We start from the raw sequence: 21,265 nt of genomic DNA, 5'->3' as shown, positions 1-21,265 counted from the left end.
CTAGAACATTTGCAACCTGAGTTTTCCCATAATTCCATGTGATTTCACATACACCTCCAATTTCCACAAACCAGGTGACAAAAGACTGCTCCCATTCCTGAATGTTACTAGAGAAGTTGCACACTTAGTAATGTAGCACAGAAGAAAATTCTTTGGTTTGTGCTTTCATAGAAGTATTTTTAAAAAAATGTTGGTCTTTGGGCTAGGCTGTTTGACCACTGCAAAGCCTAGCATGGACTCCAGTGACAGGACCTTGACCCTCTCCTTTGCTCTGATAAAAAATTAGAAATTAAGCCTATTTGTGCCTGGGAGGTACTTGGGTAAAGAAGTAGTGTTAAGTTAGGGCAATGCCAAGACTATTGTGCTGAAAGAGGAAACAAAACTGCTGCTGCAGAACCCAGGGGACCCTGCCTCTGTTTTGACAGCTGGACTGGCATCCAGCTGAGCATCTCTGATGCAGCATTCTTACATTCTCCACAGGGAGCACAAGGAAGGGTCTGTAGAGCTGCTTCTGCCCCCTGACACCCCCACATCTCTCAGCTGGTCTCTGAAAGCACCTTGTGCTTTATCCAGCTGTGTGTTTTGCACCAAGGCCAGTGACAACAGCTTTTATTTGCTTACAAAGCACTGAATTCAGAACAAACTCGGCTGTTGCTTTGGTGTTGCTAGATGGTTTAGGCATAGCATTGAAACACTTGATACTTGCTATTAGATATTAGAAAGAAAACAAGCTTTGAATAAAACCATTCCTCTTTAGATCTCTTTCTATACAGTAACGTGATGCTAATAGTGGAATAAAGGGTAAAAACCCATTATCTAAAAAAAACATAAAAGCCTGGTTATTTCCCAAGAAGACAAGCTAAACAGAAAACAGAGGAATGTGATACTTGTAATATTTTGCTTAAATCCACCAAGAGCTTGTTTCAGGTAGTGTGGTAACTCAGCAACAACAATTTTCTCCGAAGAGATGAAAATACTTTGATAAATATCTTTAATTTTCTTCTGCCTCAAACTCATACTTGTCATTGTTGCATTGATGTAGTATTTCCACATTCCAGAGCATGCAGAAGACAATAAGTAAGGCCACTTTTATTAAAAGGAAAAAAAAAAACAGTAAAAGGAAAAAAGAAAACAGAATGGTGCAACATATGTAAATTTTCACTATTTTTATTCACAGTAATAAAGTCACACTTGATTCTTAAGGACTGTTGTACTTTTTGATCCAAAAGCTTCATTGCATCTCTGGAAAAAGGCAGAATTGCTCAGCTACCACATTCCTACCTTAAGGAAAAAATTGCTACATTTTCATTTTGTTACACTCGGTCTGCACAGCATCACACAGAGGAAAGTGAGGAGCAAATCACTCAACTGCTCTGACACACACTGTCATGAGACATTTTGCACTCCTAAGACAGTGACGTGAACCAGGACACCAGAAAGTGCTGTTACCACACCTCTGCCACCAGAGACTGACACAGAGAACTCAGAAAATTGAGAGACAGGGCCAGGACAAAGGTCATGGCAGGACCCCATCAGTAGCACAAAGGTGCCCTTGATCCTTTCCTTTCTGTGGAAATGCATCAGCAAACACCAGTTTGATCCCATAGGAGCAGGTGTTACCTACTGGAGCAGTGGCACCCAGGCTGGGTGCAAGAAGGGGCTGGGAGAGCAGAGTCCCTTCAGCCCGGAGAAGGGAAGGCAAAGGGGAAACCTTGCTGCTGTCTATGCCTATCTGATCAGAGGATAAAAGGAAGATGGAGCCTGTCTCTTTGCAGAGCTGAATGGTGATAGGACAAAACACAACAAACACCTGGAACATCTTAAATTCCGAGAGGGAGAGGGAGAGGGAGAGGGGGAGAGGCAGGAGAAGGAGAAGGAGAAGGAGAAGGAGAAGGAGGAGAAGGAGGAGAAGGAGGAGAAGGAGGAGAAGGAGGAGAAGGAGGAGAAGGAGGAGAAGGAGGAGAAGGAGGAGAAGGAGGAGAAGGAGGAGAAGGAGGAGAAGGAGGAGAAGGAGGAGAAGGAGGAGAAGGAGGAGAAGGAGGAGAAGGAGGAGAAGGAGGAGAAGGAGGAGAAGGAGGAGAAGGAGGAGAAGGAGGAGAAGGAGGAGAAGGAGAAGGAGGAGAAGGAGGAGAAGGAGGAGAAGGAGGAGAAGGAGAAGAAGGAGAAGAAGGAGAAGGAGGAGAAGGAGAAGGAGAAGGAGAAGGAGAAGGAGAAGGAGAAGGAGAAGGAGAAGGAGAAGGAGAAGGAGAAGAAGGAGAAGGAGTGGTTTAAAGAATACTCAAGAGCTCAATCAAGCCTTGGAGGTGTTCAAAACTTGATCAGACACCCCTAAATAGCCTGATCTGAAATGAACAGCTTTGAGCAGGGGGTTGGACTAGGCTGCCAGGGGCTCCTTCCAACCTAAATTATTTTGTAATGCTGTGGTTATTTGATTCCACACAAACAGTTCAGAGTATCCCGATCTATTTGTCTGTGCACACATATTTAACATACACACTAAACAATCTAAGCAGAAACTTAGGAACTGGCAAAAGGAGCTGGTGCACAGGGCTGGGCAGCCCTCTTCAGAGCTGTGCATCAGTTATCACAGAGGAGAAAACAGAAAAGCATTTCTGCCTTCAAGGAAGAAAACATTAGGAGCTGAAGCATGGTCAATAGGAGAGATGTTTGAAAGACAGAGATGTTTCCCTGAGTTATATCATCCTGAGTGAGAAATTCTACCACAAAGGAGATCAAGGGCTCTGTGACACTCTGCTGCTCAGGACAATGCCCATATAATTAGAAAAACTAAAATAACTTCTTAATTATAATCTAAGCTAAGTCAGATTGGTTTGGGGGTTTGAGGTGGGTTTTTTGGTGTTTTTTTCCCCTGTGCAAGACAAAACCCTTCAACTTTAAAAGTTTCAGTCAAAGAGAATCCCCATCCTTTGGTCAAGTATAGACGATATATGCATTTTCAAGCTCTGAAGATTCATTGTTCGGAAAGACAGTGGAATCTTTTCTCTATCTCTTCTAAACTAGGCTGAAACAGAATCTCAGAACATACATTTCAGAAATGAACTAGGGGATGTACAGGATTTTTGTGCCCATGAAAGTCCTGCAGAATCCTTCTGGAGAAGGACAAAAGAACTATGAAGTGTTAAATGAATCATCTTCTGACATGGCCATGAGCAGCTTAGACATAAAGTAAAATGAGTTCTCCTAAATGAAAACTAGAAATATAACCAAATTTAAACAGTAATACTTTATAATTCTCCTCTTTGCATTTTAAAAAAAGCAAAAAGCTTCAATTATTTTATGGGTGTCACTGAGAGAAGAACTACCTATTGTGAAATGGCTAGAAAAAGAGATACAGAGGGTGTGAATCAGAGTAGCCTTATGGGAATCATCTACTACTTGATGTTAGAAAGAAAGCAGCAAGTTTCAAAGTGTTTATCCAAGGAAAAATTACCTTTTTTAACCAAAATTAAATTTACAAGAGAAATATTTTATTTGAAGGACACAGTTTTTCTTCCCTAAACATTCCACCACCTGGTATTTTATCAGTAACTACAGAGACTAAGCATGAGAGGAAAAAAGAAGTCCTTCAAAGGAGTGGTTAACAAAAATGAACTGCAAGAAGGAAGATTTTGATCACATTTTTGCCTAGTTTTCTGAATAATATGTTGGGTTTTTTTTCTGATTTCCTAGTTGTCACATACAGAAATGGGAGCTCTGGTAGGCAGTGACAATGAAGATGAAGCCATGCTGCATTTCAGAGATGGTTTAAAGATCAGCAAATCTAAAAATCTTCGAAATATTCAGAAATCTTTTTAGCAATGATGGGTGAATAAAGAGAAAGAAGAACACAGTGATTTAGTCAATAACAAGGAGTATTTAATGAGTTTTGGAAGCCATTTCATTTATGCATAAGAGTCCTTATTAGTGTAAAATTTGCCCTACTACTTGCACTGCTTCCAGCAGGAACAGACCAAGAGATGCAAGTTGAAGGAAAAGTGACCTAATGACACCAACTTAAAACTATCTGTCTTACTCCCTGAGTTATTTTAGACTTTTTTTTATCAGTCAAAGTGTACTTTCCAATAAAAACTCTAATTTCCTCCTGAATCTGGCAGATGCTGACCTCTTGACACTTTCCCTTTTAGTCTGACATGAAGGAAAATGTCTACATGTTAACATAAAATCTGCCCCTTAAGAGACTCACTTCCTTCTCCCTGAGATTTGGTTCAAGAATGCCATTTTTAAGACTTAAATTGGGGGTATTTTCACAACTAAAAGTTACAGAAAGAGAAGAAAACATATGGAAATGGCTCATATCCAAACTTGGTAGTTTTGCACACAAGAGTCTGGATGTAGCAAAGATGCAAAATGCATTTTATTTAGATATAAGCAATAATATAAGTCATATGTTGAACAAGTAAGAAAAACAAGCAAATGATTGCAACCAAGCAAAAAGGTGTTGAGCCCTTATACACCTAGATGTAATTCACTTGTGAAAGCACATCTTTAAAAGATCACAGGGGCACACTTTGCTCTGTGAAGCAGAAAATACAGCAGGAGAATTCAACCAAGATTTTCACTGCTGTCACCTTCTCATTCCCTCCACCCAGTTGTCTGACAGCCACATGCAGTGAAAGCTAAAGTGGCAGAATATACAATCTAATTCAGTATTTACAGCTTCTTTCAGAGCAAATTCTTCCTCACTTGAATTTGTCTCAGCTCCCCAGAAATGCCCTCTAGTTGGATAAGTAAGCCATAAAACTGCAACTGGGGCTGGACTGGGAATCCTTATAAAATGTTTTTCAGCACCATCCTGTTCACGGATGCTTTGTTGCAGCAAAAGCTTGGTGCATCCCTATTTACATCAGTAACCTTGTGTCTAATGTGCAGTGTAAAGCGATGGTGCTCTGCATGTAGGACAACGTGGAATAGAAACTAGCATCTTTCTAAGGAAGATTTAAAACACTGAAATTATCTGAAAGTATCTGCTATAGAATCCAGTATGCAGTATTTTGTTTTTGACTTACACAATCTCAGTGCATCTGCTTATAATTGCTTCCTAAATTCACAGAGTGCTTCATAAATGTTTTTTAACATAACGCCTTGGAAAAAGTGAAGGGAATTCCTGTGTCATTTTTAAAAAGACTAGGACAGAATAATTTTAACTTTAGTCATTGACCAAGGTGAATTTTGAAATAGACTCTCTTTATCAATGCCAAAATAAACCAGTCTGAAAAATAGATTAGGAAAAAAGCAGAAGTTGTACATTAACATAATTTGCTCTCCCCACACTGAAAGTGTTTGGGTTTTTTTACATAACTGCTGTGTAAAGACTTCATTCTTGCAAGCTTCCCTCTGTGAACCAGCAAGTGCAAGTCTTCTTGTAAGAAGCAAGCTATGAATTTTTGTGAAGCTATGAAAATATTTTAGTAGCTAGGCATGTTGAAGAGGAGATAGATTTGGAAAAGATTTCCTGAGGAGCTTATGGCTAGAGATCAACTCCTGCTTTCCAAAGGCAATACTTCAAGGAAAGAACTTCATAAATAAGAACAATAATGCTTTAGTCAATGATAAAAAAGGAAAAAAAAATCAGTGATTAATTTTTCGCTTTCTGGGTAAAACTTGCAAACTTCATTAAATCTTGATTTTGCTATAATAAATCAGAGTTAGTATTGCTTTAATTGAATCTGGGACAAGTTGGGCTCAGTGTGAAACCGAGCAATGAAAACAAGAGACAGATGAGGAGGTCAGAGGAGCACACTACACCCTCAGATCCTGCAAGAGTCTCAGGAGTTTGTCACCCCGTGTTCCAAGGACAAGTGTAGGACTGGTAACTGCAAATGCCAGAACTAAGCCAGAGAGTTTCTCTCCAGAAGCATCCCACACTATCATTGCAGCAAGTCAGGGAATAAGCCTTGTGATCCTGGAAGTAGGGTAACCACAAGGAAGAGGAGACCAATGGTTAACAACAGCAGAACTCACAGCAATGCTGTCCTCTTAATTGAGACAAGATTTCCTGGTTACAAAGGATAATGTAACAAGAATAATGCAGAAAGGTGCTTAATATCACTTATTCTAAGTACCATTCTGCTTTATTTTGACTTGCCAGACTGAAAACCAAGACAAGACTTGATTTTCCTTAAAGCCTTTGAGCAGTGTGATCACATGTATGGTCATCTTTAAGAGTGTTAGTTACCCATGAGTACGAACAAGTACTGTTTTACAGGCACAAAAACAAAGGTGTGTGTGCATAGATGCTGGAAGATCTGCTCAGAAATTTACAGGTTTTTAACCTTCCAAGATTTACAAAACTACCTTGAAAATCCTTCAACAAACACAGTTTGCAAAAATAACAGGCTAGGAAAAAAGCACAGTGTTTTATAATGTGTGAACATTTCCTGTTTGAGGCCCAACTGAACTTTGTCCACTTGAAAGTCAAAGCAATATATCCAGAACTTAAAACTAGCCATGGAGACATAGGAATAATATACACAATTACAGTAACATACTTAGCTATTTTGAAACTGTATTGAAATCAGGGTGTAATGTATTACAAGATATTAAGATAAGGAATTCAGCAAGTTATAATCTTTGCAGTATATAGAAATAAAAAGCAATATAATAGAGACCAGAGAGATCATATAATATGCCCCTTCATTCATACAGCTTTAATTTGTTACTTTGTTTTTCTGCACAAACAATTTAAATACCACAAGTATTTAACTGAAGCTATTCTCCTCTTTTAACTTGACCCCTTCCCACACAAAAACATGTTTATTAACTGCAGTAGCAGTTTATGAAGAGCTGGGAGTCTTACAAAAATGGATGTGAACACAACGGAAGCCCCAGCTGGCAATCCAGAAATGCAGGATATAATATTTTATTAGTGCCCCTTATGTCCAGTATTGTTTTGCTTTGGCTTTCTCTCATTCCAGGAAATGAAGTAGTACAATGAGAACAAGTCCTTAAAAATATAGATACATATATAATTTCTGTAATACCTTTTTAAAAAAATAAATCCTCTCCACCCTTGTTTACCATGTCTCATCAGCTGTGAGATTGATAGGAATATAAATGGCAATTTTAGCCACAAATGCCAGTGCATAGTTTTAAGTTTTCATGCCTGTTAGAGTGTGTGGCTTGTGGAATTTAACTCTCCCTATGGTTCCTGTAAAAGGTCTGGGCCTTTGGTAGCTTTGTATCCAGTTTATCTTTCAACTGTAAACACTGATCCAAACCAGAAACATCAACAAGGATGTTAAGGACATGGCAGATTTGTTGCTTCTGGAATTGCATGGAATTATCCAGAAGCACTTTTAGATACAGCTTATGATTTTGTAGCCAATTTCAAGGCAAGTTCTGCTGTAGAAATTGAATCAGAAATCCTGAACCTTTAGCTATTACTGTTGCATAATAAGATTATGCCTTGCTCTCCATGCTATTTTCAGCTGAAAAGACTGTGTTCCTCTACCTAGAGGATTTTCTATCTAGCAAACTAAGAAATTTCTGATATTCCACAGCACTTTCCCACATAGGTGGGTACAGTGCATGGCCTGATCCAGATTTCTCTGGATTCTTTACAGTAAGCCCCCATAAGCGTTTCCTAATTTATTCAATATCTCTGAAACTTAGCCAAGTCAAAAGGAATCAAGTTGTACAAAGAATTGAGAGGAACTATGCTGCAAAATCTGGCTTCATTAGAAGACATTGCAACCAAGGTGAAACTACCTGCACTCAATTATTGTGATGCAGTCAGAGATCTGCCTTTACCTAGCCCAGTGTGTAGTAGCACACACAAAAAAGCTGAGGTGGTCTATCAGTGGAAAATCTAGGGCAAAGATGACTTTCTGCATTCTAAAATGTCAATATCCATCCCTCTGGAAAAGGGGGTATCTGCATCTCTGGTTATTCTTTTTGAACCAGAAAAGTGGATGACAATCTCAATCAGGTACATTAGAAGATGAAGATGAATTGTAATGCTATACTAGTAAGCAGTGCTTTACTTTTGTGATGGTTCCAGTAGCTTTTTAGAAGGAGGCTACATCATTAAACATTAAACATGTGATCAACTTGCTCAGCTGGAGCTGCCCTGTTCTAACTGGCAGAGGAAGACACTGACCATATTCATCCATAACAACCAGGCTGGGTTGTAGGTCATGGATGGTCCTATTATTTTGTTGATAATATTTTGCTTATGTCTTCTAAAATGAATGATTTTATTCCAGCTGCAGTCATTATCGTTAATGGAAATGAGCAGTTTAATATGCAGAGCTCTTTTTCACAGCTTTGTTGAGTTTTTTTCTATTAGATGAACTGACCTCTGGTTGCCAGCACTGCAATATCATTTGCCTCACTGGTATTTTCACAAACCCACTATTGAAAGATAAGTACATGCACTGAAAATGCAGTAATCTCCTGAGAAATACACATTGACCTATCTGTCCTAGTCCAAATGGAGATAGCTTCTATAAAAAATTGGTTGAGAGACAGGGGGGTGGGTGATGTTAAGCAATTTATTGCTAGGTGGCTTTTTTTTTTTATGATAACAAGAGAAGATTAATAATTTACTTTGTAGGCAACCCTCAGCAAGAACAGGAAACATAGGTGCAAACTTATCCTGACACATTCTGCACTGCTCGTTCCTACATCATAGCCATTACTTGCAAAATATGCTTTTTAACATTCAGAAATAATTAATCAATTAAATGAACTGGAGAAATGAAGCAGAAAACAAAACATCCAAATCAAAATATAAAAGTAATTTAGTTATTAATCATTAACTATTCCTAATGCTAATCATTAGCTATTCCATTTTACACTGCTCATTGAAAACAAATGAAGTGTACAGATGTATAAATATATATATGTTCAACACACAAATATTTGAATTTAACACTGACAGTGGCTCAGTGCTTCTGTGTACTATCTATATTCAAACCTTATTTCAGCTCCTTTGTCTCTAGCATGTACATGGAGAAACTGAAGATGGAAGAGACACAAAGATACCTATAGTAAGCCAAAATTGTTCCTAGTAGTACAATATATTCTCAACTGCACTGTCTGCCACAGAGTTAAATTAGTTGTATGATGACAATTCCATAAACTCCTGGACACATAAGACAGACATATCAGCATTTTTCAACTAATATTAAACACAACTATAAAACATTTATCTTTCCATAAATATCTCATTAGCAAAATATAACTTAAGTTTTGTTTTCAAATTAACCAATCTAAAAACTCAATGCACACTAAAACTATTACAAAAAGACTTGCAAATGAGCAAAAAACTTTTCATTTTTTTCTATTTACAAAGGTTTAGTATTCTGAGGAACATGTTAGTGGTCTAACTAGCTGAAACAATACAGCAAAAACATTTACTGTTCCAATGATAAAATCAACATGCTTCAGTTACTTACCTAATAAGGCTAACAGTAATCACAGAATTATTAATTAATCACAGAATTAATTTTTTTCTTGCTCTTTCTTTGCCACTCCATTGTCTGTCTTTTTACATATAAGGAGAATATTTGTTTACTATAGATAGTATGATTAAAGATGCAAAACTGTTCAGAAACTTATAGTACTTTCAGAGAAATAGAAATTTAAAGTGCATTTTTTAATCTTCACTACTGCAAGCAATGTTTCCCCCACCTCTCTGAACATCTGCAGTGTGGAGAAAAGTAATAGCCAAACCAAAAGAATCCTTTGCTCTAGTATGCATGCCAGCTGGAGAGACCAAGACCTAGAACCAGGATAATATAAGAACAAACACTAGATGACCCTGAGAAGTGGAATAATGGAAAATGAGCAAACTCAAAGAACAGAGCTGCGAGTTCAAACCTTAGGGCATTAAAAAAACAAAATAATTATTATATATTCTGAGGAAAGAGCCTGGAAGCATCTTAAGGAAAGAATAAGGATGGAAGGTCCAGATATGCTAAAAGTGACCAGTATTAAAACATATGAACAGTATAAAAGTTTATAGACACAGGAGGAGAGAAGTACTTAAGCTGCTAGGCAATAAGGCAATGCATCTTAAAAATGCTAAAGAAACAGTATTTACATTGCCTGCAACATTTCTCTTTTGGAATAAGAATCTGATAATTTCTTATAAGATTCTCAAGAACCTGTACCAGCTGTAAGCAGTCTTGAGGAAGCTTTTCTGTAGTTCAATGAGTTCATCTCCACATCAAAACCACAGAGTCCACTCACATCTTTCATGTTCCAGAAAATAAATGTGCTTGAAGACTAACAAATTGGTCAGCTGTAGGTGATTTCAAGCAACTCTTTCAAATGTCTCTCAAGTGTGCAAGGCTATGAGTTAGAATAAAAAATGTTCAGAATATCATTGCTGATTACATAAAACAAACAGGGAGAGAGGCTTAAACTTCCCAGGGAAGTCTGTAGCAGTTGAATGTTTTTTTCTTTGCTAAATTTTGTCCACTGTTGAGTCCAAAACCCCAAACTGCCATAGTGGGGTTTGTTTATCTGACTACACTGCCTTGTTTTCCCCGACTTTCAGTTAAGTGTAACTACCACTACTAAATCTGACTCAAGATGCCACAGTATTCAAAACTACTTGCTAAAGCTAAACCTTAAGCTTTGAATTTGACACCTTCCACTATGACATACAACTGTGATTTATAATGGTTTAGATAATTTTCACTGAAAGAGGAGTGTAAAGTGTTTTATTCTCGATTTCTTTCCTTAATACTTTAATAGCCTGATCTTTCAATACTCCAAACCCTGCTCTTCTCTTCAGCTCATGTTGCAAATTTTAGAAGGACTGCAGGCTATGAACCACACCTGCTGGGTCTGGGGTACTATCCCTAGCTGTTCCTCATCAGTTTTTCTTGGGAGGATTTTTTTAGGTCTGCCCTGGTAATTTAAAAGTTGCTCCTGCCTTTTCTCTTTTTTCCAAACATTCTGAGTGATTAGTTGTAACTAGGGAGCTTGTTAGTCTGCTTTTCACAGGCTAACTTCTTCTGCTAATGTAGTAAGGGTCAGCAAGATTAATTAATATGTAAGACAACTTGCTAAAACCATTTCATAGCTTTGCTTCTAGTTTTTTTTTCTTTTATTCTTGTATAGCCATTGATCAAGAACTAAATTCTATTGGAAAATCAACAGCTGGAACAGTTTCTACATTTTCAAATGCAAAGGTGCAATTAATAACTTAATAATTAGACATGTAGGATATGCATGGTTGCACTGAAATGCTTAAAGAAAAGAAGAGCATGAATACTGAATAGAATAAGAACAAGCTTTGACATCAGCTTCAGGAATAACAAGGTATTCACAAAGCAAAGAAAAGAAACCATGTAATTTCTCTTGCTCATCCATAACTCTTTTTCTGTCATGAACCCACCAGTCTCCGTCAGAGACTCTGGCACAAGCAATTAAACATGCATTCAGTTTTGTACAATGGGCTGACCCAGCTTTTGCATCACAGATACAAATGCATCTCATTCCTGTCATTATAGTTTAAAAGCTTAATGACCTCTAAAGGCAGAAAAATCAGTTTCTTTCCTTTCAAGCACGTTGTTCTGTTTTTATTTAGGAGTCTTTGTATGTTTCTCCCAGCCCAGCTCTCACCCACGTTTACTGCTTTCTCTCAGTCCTCCCTTTGCACGTTTCCCCACTCTCCCCCCAGGATGTATTTCTAGAAGCTGGGTTCTCTCCTACACAGGTCATCTCTCCTCATGCTGTGAAACAGCAAGCCAACCACATAGACAAAAATGAGGGTACATTGAAAGAAAAAAAATAGCCATTTGCTATTAAAAAACCCCAAAACACCTCCACCACAAGCAAACTGATTCTGATGCCATTAATTTAATGACCTATCCTTTCACAGATGCACATAAACCAAGACTAAAAGGCAGCGCCATTAGAGAAAAGTAGTCTTCTTTCTTTAAAGTATATTGATGCATATTTGCAAGATTTTAATCTGATTAAAAATCTTTCACCAAAATAGTGCTCACACAATGATTTTTAAATATATGAGTAAGACACTACTCCAGAACATTGTAGAAAAAACCATATAAATGTCATCTTAAAAATATTCTTCTCATTGACCACAAGATTTCCTCAGTCTGATGCTCTTCAAAAAGCTTGACTACTTTTTGTCTATAACAGAAAAATACATGTTATATAGCTATATGTTATATAACTATTGTCTAACATGTTATAAAATACATGTTAGACAATAGCTAAGTATTTGTGGACAATATAAATAAGCAGAGTTTCCATCTGCTCCTCTCATTGCTAAAGATAAAGAAAAGGGCATAGAAATGTACCAAAGGTGCAAACACTTTGAATTCTTGTACTCCTTTTTTCACTGGAGAGATGAGTTAGGAAACACTTTTCTAATGCCAATCTTTAATATGTGGAAGGTTTAAGCTATTTCCTTCAAATTCAGCATCTCCTTTGGAGGAAGTACATTCACCTCTATTTCTGCTCACAGGTCACTCAAACTTTGGGAGCACAGACCTGCTGCTGTGTAACCTTGCTATACATCTGCTGTACGTACATTCACCCAGATTAATTTCCTTCTCTCTTCACCCTTTTTTGACAACTTTACAAATCTGACCACTTTTTCAGCTGAAGTTTCCCCACTGCATATGAACCACAAAGGACAAACCTTTCTTGACAGGAATTTTCATTTTAACATCAGATTTTGAATTCTTACCATGGTCTGTAAGTTCAGACATGCCGAGTTCACTTGTCCCATTCCCTCTTGGTTCATCCTGTCCTGAGGACACATAGTTGCTCATAGTGGCTGGCTGAGAATGAATGAGGTGTTTTGAAGTCTGCTCATCAGATTCCTTAGTCAAATGATGAAGCAGCATGGAGAAACAGGAACAGAGCTTTCAGCACGAACACAACGCAGTGGTTGCCCTGATCTACACAATTCCTGGGACATGTATTAGGCAAATACTAAAATAAAATCCTAACATTTTTGTAAATGATCAGTAGTGACTCAGACATAAGAAGAAGCAGGTTTACTATTTTTTTTTCTCTAGACACAATAAAAAACAGAAACCAGAGGATATGCAAAAAAAAGATAGAGTACAAAGCACACAAAAAATTATTTCTGTGATGCATTCACCAACTATTTCCCAACTGACCCTTTTCTTTCTACAATAGGATGTGGTACTAGAGTTGAATTGGCTCATCTTCTGTTGCAGATTGCTTAAAAGCAAAGGACAACTTATTCTGGGAGTCATTCCAAGGCTTTATTCTTACTAGAAAGCCAGCTGAAGTGTTAATATGGTTAGCCAAATGAAAAGAACCCTCAGCCACGCCAAATATAAAATGTTTAAAGGATTACAATTCTAAACATCTTGAAAATAAATGTATTTTCAACTCAGATGTCATACAGTCAATAAAAACATTTCAGAGAGCAGATCTTTAGATTTAAGGGCAAATTAAGAAAAGGTAACTGAAAAAAATGAAACTGTGCAATGAATAGGGAGCCTGTTGAACCATATCTGAATAACTGAATGTACTCGGCCTCATCACAGATCCATCGGTTCAGCTAAGCAGTCCAGATTTTGATGCACTTCCCAGTTACTAGTCTCAGAACAGGCCTGTGCCTCTAGTGCTAAAGAAACCATGTGGGAAACAGAAAAGTGCTATACACTGAGTGCACAAAAATGAGACCTTCAAAACAACAGCCCATACTTACATGTAGGACATTGACATTCAGCTGCTGAAAATTACGGGACCTGAATTCTTGCATTCTTTTGATATTTTCTTGGTATTTTTCTTCTGCCAGCTGCCTGTAAATACAGAACACTTGTATTTAGAATATGATATCAGGACATGTACAAAGGGATCTTCTAAAAGCAGACGCTGGAAAACAAATTCCGCATTGAGATTTTCATGTTGCCAAATATTCATGGCATCTACTCAGGTTTTAATGAGCACAAAAAGAGATTTCAGACCTTATTTCCAAACCCTACTTTATTTTACCTTCACAACTTGCATAATATAATTAAGAAATAGTAAATTATTAGTCCCAGCCTTTTCCAGTTCTTCCAAAGTTCTTAAATAGTCTGGGCTTTATTCCACCAGGGGGTGCAGGGACCTTTCAGCTGTAGACAGGCATGCAATATTTGTGTATGAACTCTTCCTCTGGGGGCCAGTTGGTAACTGTGGGTTTCTATGTGGAACCACTTAAGACAGGTGCTTAATTAAGCAGACTTTCCAGCTTCCATTAATACATTCCCTTCCATTAACCCATCTCTGGATTTACACTGCTGGAAGCAGATCTCCAGTTTGAGAAAGTATCATTTTTGCATTGTTTCCAACATTTTCAGCCAGAGTCAGCTGATAATGATCTAGAGCTCAATGTTGATCCATTTTAAAGATTCATGACTGAGAACAAGGTCTGAATATTAATGTTGCCTTCATATTACAAAACAAACATATTTCATTTTGGTTTTGGGGGAAGGAAAAAATGTGAAAAACTCATCAGAAAACATCAAAATGCAAGAAAGCAATGAAAATTAAAAATAAACTAGAACAATCTTGCAATTAGCACTATTTTCTGATTTCCATTTTCTGATTTCCATTCATTTTTAAAAAGTGAAAGAGACAGACTTCCTATTTACAAATTTCATATTAATACAAGAATCAGCTTACCATATTACTGAAAGCACCATGCAGAAGAGGTGTTAAATTTAATACTTTTTATACAGTGGTTTCAGTTCAAGGAGAGGTTTTTTTTAAATGAGAATCAATTTATGTAGGCCAGTCATAAGACTTTCATGTCCAAAAGGACATGAAAGTCTTCGTTCTTTGCTTCAAATGTGTCATCAAAACAGTATATTCTGGTTTTTATTAAAAAACCCCAAACAAAGCCTTCCAGTTGTTTCTCAGATTCCATCAGAAACTGTACCTAGTCTCTTCCAAAACATTTTATTATGCCTCCCTTAATGAAAAAACCCATCAATCATAAACACTTTACAACATGTCCATTATCCCTGTTTGATCTTTTGACAAGACTATCTATCCTCTGAGATATTAACTGCTACTGGAAAACCTCTGAGGCCAAAACAATTGACAAAAGCTGGATTGCAGCTAAATGTTTTGACTCCCCAGACTGTGCAATTCTTAACATCAACAGTCATTTAAAAAATGCCTCCTATTGTAACACATTTGAAAATCTCTCACTTACTTATTTAAACAGAACCATGGTACTCAAAGAACCAGTTTTGGGCTAATGTTCTAAGTTTCTTTCTACATAAATAATCAGTGTGATTTTTTGCCACCCAAAATCCTCATTGACTTTGAGTAGCTGAAGACCCATACTGTCTTTATTTCTACCTTGACAATTCTAACTCTCCCATTAGACTACTGGGTGGGCAAAATTGCATGGTTTGGGCACAACTTACTTTAACTTCTTTGCCTTCTCATCTGCAGCATTTAACTTCCTCAGCCGCATTCGTTCACGCGGTGTCATTTTCTGAACTTCAGAAAGTTCCTGCAGAGTTTGCAAATGAACTTTCTTCTGCCTGAAATTGAATGCAAGCAAACCCATCTTCATATAAAAATGTAAATATTCAGTATTTTGACTGGATATTGAAACACAGTGACATTTCAAATGGAATAATTAGAAAGTCTCTGGAACTATAGCAGACTAAATAGACTTTAGTTTGGAAAGCAAATGCCTTTTTAAATTGAAATATTTGAACTTGGATTTGTGAAGAGGGTGATTCATTTCAGGTGAGGATGGAAAAAGGCAGATTCATCTCCTTAAAAGAATAAATATTGAAGCACAGTGAAATATTTACCCTGTCGGGCTTCATTATTGGGCATATTCCAAGTACAAAGGCAGTCATTAAATGAGAGCCATAATACGGCTTGTACATTTTACACTGATTGTTACAAGCTGTCTGGAATAAATGAGAATATTTATGTGTCCTTAATGACAAATATAATTATAATGTTCTCCTCTTGAATTTCTGGTCCTAATCAATAATAAGAGTTCACAGGTAAAATGGTCTCCATAGACCATCTCTGAAAGCTGAGTATGAATTATTGACTTATGTATTTCAGCTGTATTTATCAACCGAGGAGAGCTGTATTAGTACTTGATCAGAAAAAGGATACTAATTTCAGATTTTTATCTCACATCCTACAGTAATTAAAACAAAAATTACACCCTAGTTTGAAATGCCTTGGCAGTCTCCTTTCACTTACACAATATGTATCTATTATACCATGTATTTATAATACCAAGTATTCATTTCAAAATACTGTTTATGCTCTTATGAGATAAATTCCCTTCTGGTAATCTAAGAGGCCAGGTTTGTAATCATACAAATTGTATCTCCTTCTGGACTATCATTTTGAAATCAGGATTTTAATAAATGAGCAGAGAAGATTCATTATGTTTTTCAAATAGTGCAAAGATATGAATATTAGTGTGAAATATGAAAGATTAAGGACAAAGACAAGAAGACTTCAATTATTCATAAGAATGGAACTAACTCTTCAGGTATGAATAATGTAGACATATTTCTTGTCTCCTGTAAAAAACTCTAATTTAAATTAAAAGAATCTCATGGGGGAAAAAGCAATTTTTCATTCAAGTTGAAACTGAACTTGTACAGCCTTATACTTACTTAAATATTTAAAATTTATTACTTGAGTGAGAATAGATTAAAATAAGCCATCAGAGGCCTTTACTAGAAGAAACTAGGCTCAACCTTTTTGCTTTGCATGCCAAAAAGAATTCCTGGTGAGAAAAAAGTAAATATAAATACAAAGTAGTAATGGTTGAAGATAACACCACAGCAAGCAACTGTTTGTACACTCTCTGGGACTAGAGTATTGCTGCAAGACAGCAGATGTGGGGAATTCACTATATTTATGTGGGGAATTCACTATATTTAATTTTTTTTCTCTTCCCCTTTTCTGCTCTCTGTCATTTTTCATGTATTTTTAGTTCATTTTTCTTACCTCTTTAGATCTGGGATTGCAGGAATTATTTGGCATTTTACTTACCAGTGACAATACTGGCAGCTAATGCTCTCATAAGTAAAATGAGAGTCATTATAAGACTACAACTCTTGCATATTCCAAACACTTGGGCAAAAATAATCACACTGCAGTACAAGTGAGGATAAGTTACAGTAAACCTTCTCCTGGGATTTTTTTTCACTAATTGATGCCCTGAATTTTAAAACCTCAAGATAAATTGACATTCATTGCTTCAGGATTTACAGGAGTTCCAGATCTCTGCACAGAAGCAGACTTTCATTCTAACAGTAGCATAAGAGCAGAATGTTTGTAGTTAGAGCTACTTGCTCTTCCTCTTAGAGACTACAAACTTGATTCTGAAAAAGTATACTTACAGATTCTGGGATTTATATAAATGTCCTTTCCACATGCTAGCTCTGTCAGAAAATTATGTCCATTTGGATGGTGATGAGACTCAATACATCCAAGCTAATGGCAATGGATCAGGTACAGAATACAGTAAATATTTTACAAAAATTACAAAGGGGTTTTATCAGTCTCCTCTAGAAGCATGAGGATATTTGAAGTCTGGATATTTATTCTGCAAATAACAATACTGCTTCCCCAAAGCAGATACAATGGTTTTGTTGCATATAGAGAATCTGAAATTGTGTTAAAGGCAAGAATTAAGTTTCTTGAAGATTTTCATAATCTATGCCTCAACAAACATTAAATACTGAATATAACTCATAATTAATATGGATATATTTATATTAATATGAATACAATTTTTTAGTATGGATATAATTCATATATTCATGGCATAATGTCTGGGAAACATTTCAGTGCCCCAAAACTATTTACAGTGTATCTCTAAGGAGCATCTCTGTAGTTAACTATATGTAATCTGAAAAGGAAAGAATCCTCTCACAGTTAATTGAAATAACATGAATATATATATTTCTTGTTTGATTTTACATCAAGGCTTGCAAAGTTCAATGAACTATTTATACCAAAGGTTCCTATTGATACCAAAATGGAAAACTTTGGCCTCACAAAAAAAGACTCATCTGTCAACAAGAGACACTAAGGATAGAAATGACAAGTAGAAACTCCAAACACAGTTTGTAAAGATGAGAGCCTACAGACACACTGACAGCAGTTAAACTGTGTGAAAAGATGTATAAAAGGTTTTGCTATGCTGAATTCAACCGTCTGTACTCTGCTTTCTTCCTACCACTGACAGCAAACTGCACTTTGTTTGGAAAAGCTGAAGGTGGTCACCTCTCCTGAAGGGAGGCTTGCAAGCTGCAGAACTGGCAGCATCTGCAAAGAGATCACAGCTGCAAAACTGTGGGTCCTGTACAAGAGCAGAGGTCACAAAATACAGAGGTGAAAGTCCTATTGCCTCAAAGGCACTGCCAGTTCTGGATTGTTTTAATCTTTATTAAAACAATTATTATTTTGCTGTTACCTAATAATTCAAAACAAATATGAGAAAGCAATTAAAATCTTGACAATTATTTAAAGGAAACAAGAAACAGGAATGTTCATTGCTTCCTCACAGGATCACAAACCAGGGTTTGCTCTTGCTAGCTCCCAACAGAACAAAACCTGCACAGAAATCTCAGGGATAGGGAGCAACGGGGAGGGCGAGTTGTCCATGAAACTGCTGAGCTAATTTACACAGGCAAAATGAAAATGTCCGCCCTGGAATTTGCTTTAAACATTGCAGCATTGTAATTCAATGCAATTATTTAATTCAATATATATTCAATGCCTAAGAGAGAGATCATGTGTGAAGACACTGCTGATGTAAGAGCCAAGAAACATTACTACTCCTGATTTCTTACTGAAGTTATAAGACAGAAATAACAGTATCCCACGGAGGCATTAGCTTAATGCTAGTTTAAGTGTGCATGCTTTCAGTCTAGTGTCAGCTAGAAAACATAGCTTTCACATTCAATTTTTAGTGGGTACAGAAACAGCAGCACTATAAATGATGATGACCTAACTAAAATGACAGCTTAAACCTCCAAAATTTCAGAACAAATTACATTATTTACATTTAGTACCAATTTACATATTACATTTAGTACCAATTAGTACTAAATTAACATCAACATATACTGCACATGCAATTTACACAGTCACATAATAAAAATATTTCATCTGCAAATCTTTTTTACTCCCTAAATCTTAATTATGCATCTCCCTAATGGGAGTGATTGCTCTTGTATTTCTGGGGAATAAGTTTGTCTAAACATAAAGCACTATGAGATTGACATAAGTGATGACAGATACAAGTTAATGACATTATTTGGCTACACTGTAATTTCATATACTAGTGCCCATAAAACTGTTTAAAATACTTACACAGCACCAAAAATAGGAGCAGTTTCTTTCTGACAGTTATGTGCCTTGTCTTTCACAGTCATGTTTGTGAACTTGTACTGTATTTTCTGCAGGGAAATAAAACAGAAGGGGCATCAAGACTTGATGTTAAAGTTGTTCAGAATCTTCAGCTATTACCATCCTAATATAAAAACTGACCAAGCAATTTCCTTCCCCACCTTCTCAGAAAGCCAAATAATACAGGTACTGAAGCCTGGGTAAAAAGAGCAAAAGGCACTGGTTTTCATTAAAACTATGAGTAACCAGAACAGTTGAGGGATATATGTACCCAGGCCCAAGTAATCTACATTTTTTTATGCATAAATATCTGGTTTTCTTATTGCTCATAACATTTAAGAGGGAATACTTTCAGCATATCAAGTGATGAGGGCTTCATTCCTCAGTCATATTTGTACTATAGCTCTGAAAGTCCCCTAGATTAATGCTCCCATCAAGAGCTATCAAATTCTTTTTTCTCACCATATCTTCCCTGCCTCCATTTTGCTTTTGCAAAATACATACTCAAAGGGCACGTGTACAGCCACTGCTTTTTCTTACATACCTGTAGTTGCTCATCAATATAAGGGGATTTTAGGATCTCTGCTGCTGCTGGTCTCAGTGAAGGATTCTTACTTAACATGCTGAAACATTAAAAACCAAATCTAATAATTAGGCAATTGTACAAACTTACTGAAAAACCTGCTAAACAAGAAAATAACATACCTGCATAGCACAGCATTCAGTTTGCTTGGATATGTATCAGGAAGAGAAGGTGTTTCACCTTCCACAATTTTTAACACAACAGACAAAAAATTCTGTCCAGTAAATGCATGGTTCATACAGCACATCTCGTACAAAATGCATCCCAGAGACCTTGAAGAATAAACAAGTGGGAATGTATTATTCACCAGTCCTAAAGGCCATCATAAAAGGCCACCAAGCTGAACATTTTAAAATAAAACTCTCATAATAATTTTATATCATGACTATTCATAACAATTTGCACTTCAGCTGAGTTCTTTCTGATAAATATTTTTTTTAAAATAGGGGAGTTGAGTTTTGCAGGCCTTGGAGGATGCTCAGGTCATTCTCCAGTCAGGTGTACTGACTTGATCAAGGACTGACTTGATCAAGGTCATAGAAAATTCTGGTGAGAACCAGATACAGGTCAAGGCACATCAAAGCAACCAGCTTAAATATCTTTGTATTTGATTGTGGTGTTTATTATTTAATCTGTGATTCCAGAAGAAGTAAGAAAATAAAGCATAATGATAAGAAATATGTATGGGAGAATGGATTTCAGGAAAGCAGTATAAAAATCTTCGAAAGCAAATAATGAATCAAGTTTCAATTATTCATTTTGGTTAAAGAAGAGGAGTTGTTTTGGTCCATCTGGCAATAAAAGAACAAGAACAAATAATTTCAAAGCTGTAACCCAGGCTCTACGTCCAGTGCAAATTAGGGGGGCTCGACTCACTGGTACTTTTCAAGCAAATATGTGAAAACCATTAGCAGACCATTTTTGCTAAGAACCAGCAAAGAACCACTGCTGAGAAAAAGAAATGGTTGCCTATGTTTTTAAAAGATTCAACTGTCAAACAGCTTTCAAAATTTCAAAATCAGTAAACAGTAAGACACAGATGATAATCTCTATTTATGATATATGTTCAGACTCTGAAACAGGATAATTACTGCATGAGAAAATACTTAAAGCAAAAAGAACAACAAAAAAACCCCTATGCACACAGCATCTGAAAGCATCAAATAAAAATGGAAATCAGCCAGAGAGAAGAAAAAAAAGAAGGAAAACCCCAACCTGACAGACTGTATTATAACTTCTTTTTGCAGAATCAATATGTTTTGGAAGCTGCTTGATTCTGGCAGCTAGCAATTGTTTAAT

General features: G+C 36.6%; 1 protein-coding gene across 3 annotated transcripts in view; it reads right to left on the bottom strand.

The window, feature by feature from the left end:
• Positions 1-21,265, bottom strand: part of NEK11 (NIMA related kinase 11) — an 82,846-nt gene that overhangs the window by 28,713 nt on the left and 32,868 nt on the right. For 2 of the 3 annotated variants that reach the window (XM_059847497.1, XM_059847512.1), the window contains 6 exons: positions 20,089-20,238; positions 19,928-20,006; positions 19,348-19,433; positions 15,402-15,521; positions 13,691-13,784; positions 12,692-12,827 (listed from right to left, as the gene is read on the bottom strand). In XM_059847497.1, the coding sequence (XP_059703480.1) occupies positions 12,692-12,827; positions 13,691-13,784; positions 15,402-15,521; positions 19,348-19,433; positions 19,928-20,006; positions 20,089-20,238 (665 nt within the window). The remainder of the gene's footprint in view (positions 1-12,691; positions 12,828-13,690; positions 13,785-15,401; positions 15,522-19,347; positions 19,434-19,927; positions 20,007-20,088; positions 20,239-21,265) is intronic. The other variant, XM_059847503.1, reaches the window with a different exon arrangement.

Source organism: Haemorhous mexicanus, chromosome 1 (assembly GCF_027477595.1).
Source record: "Haemorhous mexicanus isolate bHaeMex1 chromosome 1, bHaeMex1.pri, whole genome shotgun sequence".
In the NCBI taxonomy this organism is placed as follows: Eukaryota; Metazoa; Chordata; class Aves; order Passeriformes; family Fringillidae; genus Haemorhous; species Haemorhous mexicanus.
The sequence above is the reverse complement of the archived record's forward strand: the minus strand, read 5'-3'. Positions and strand labels throughout refer to the sequence as shown.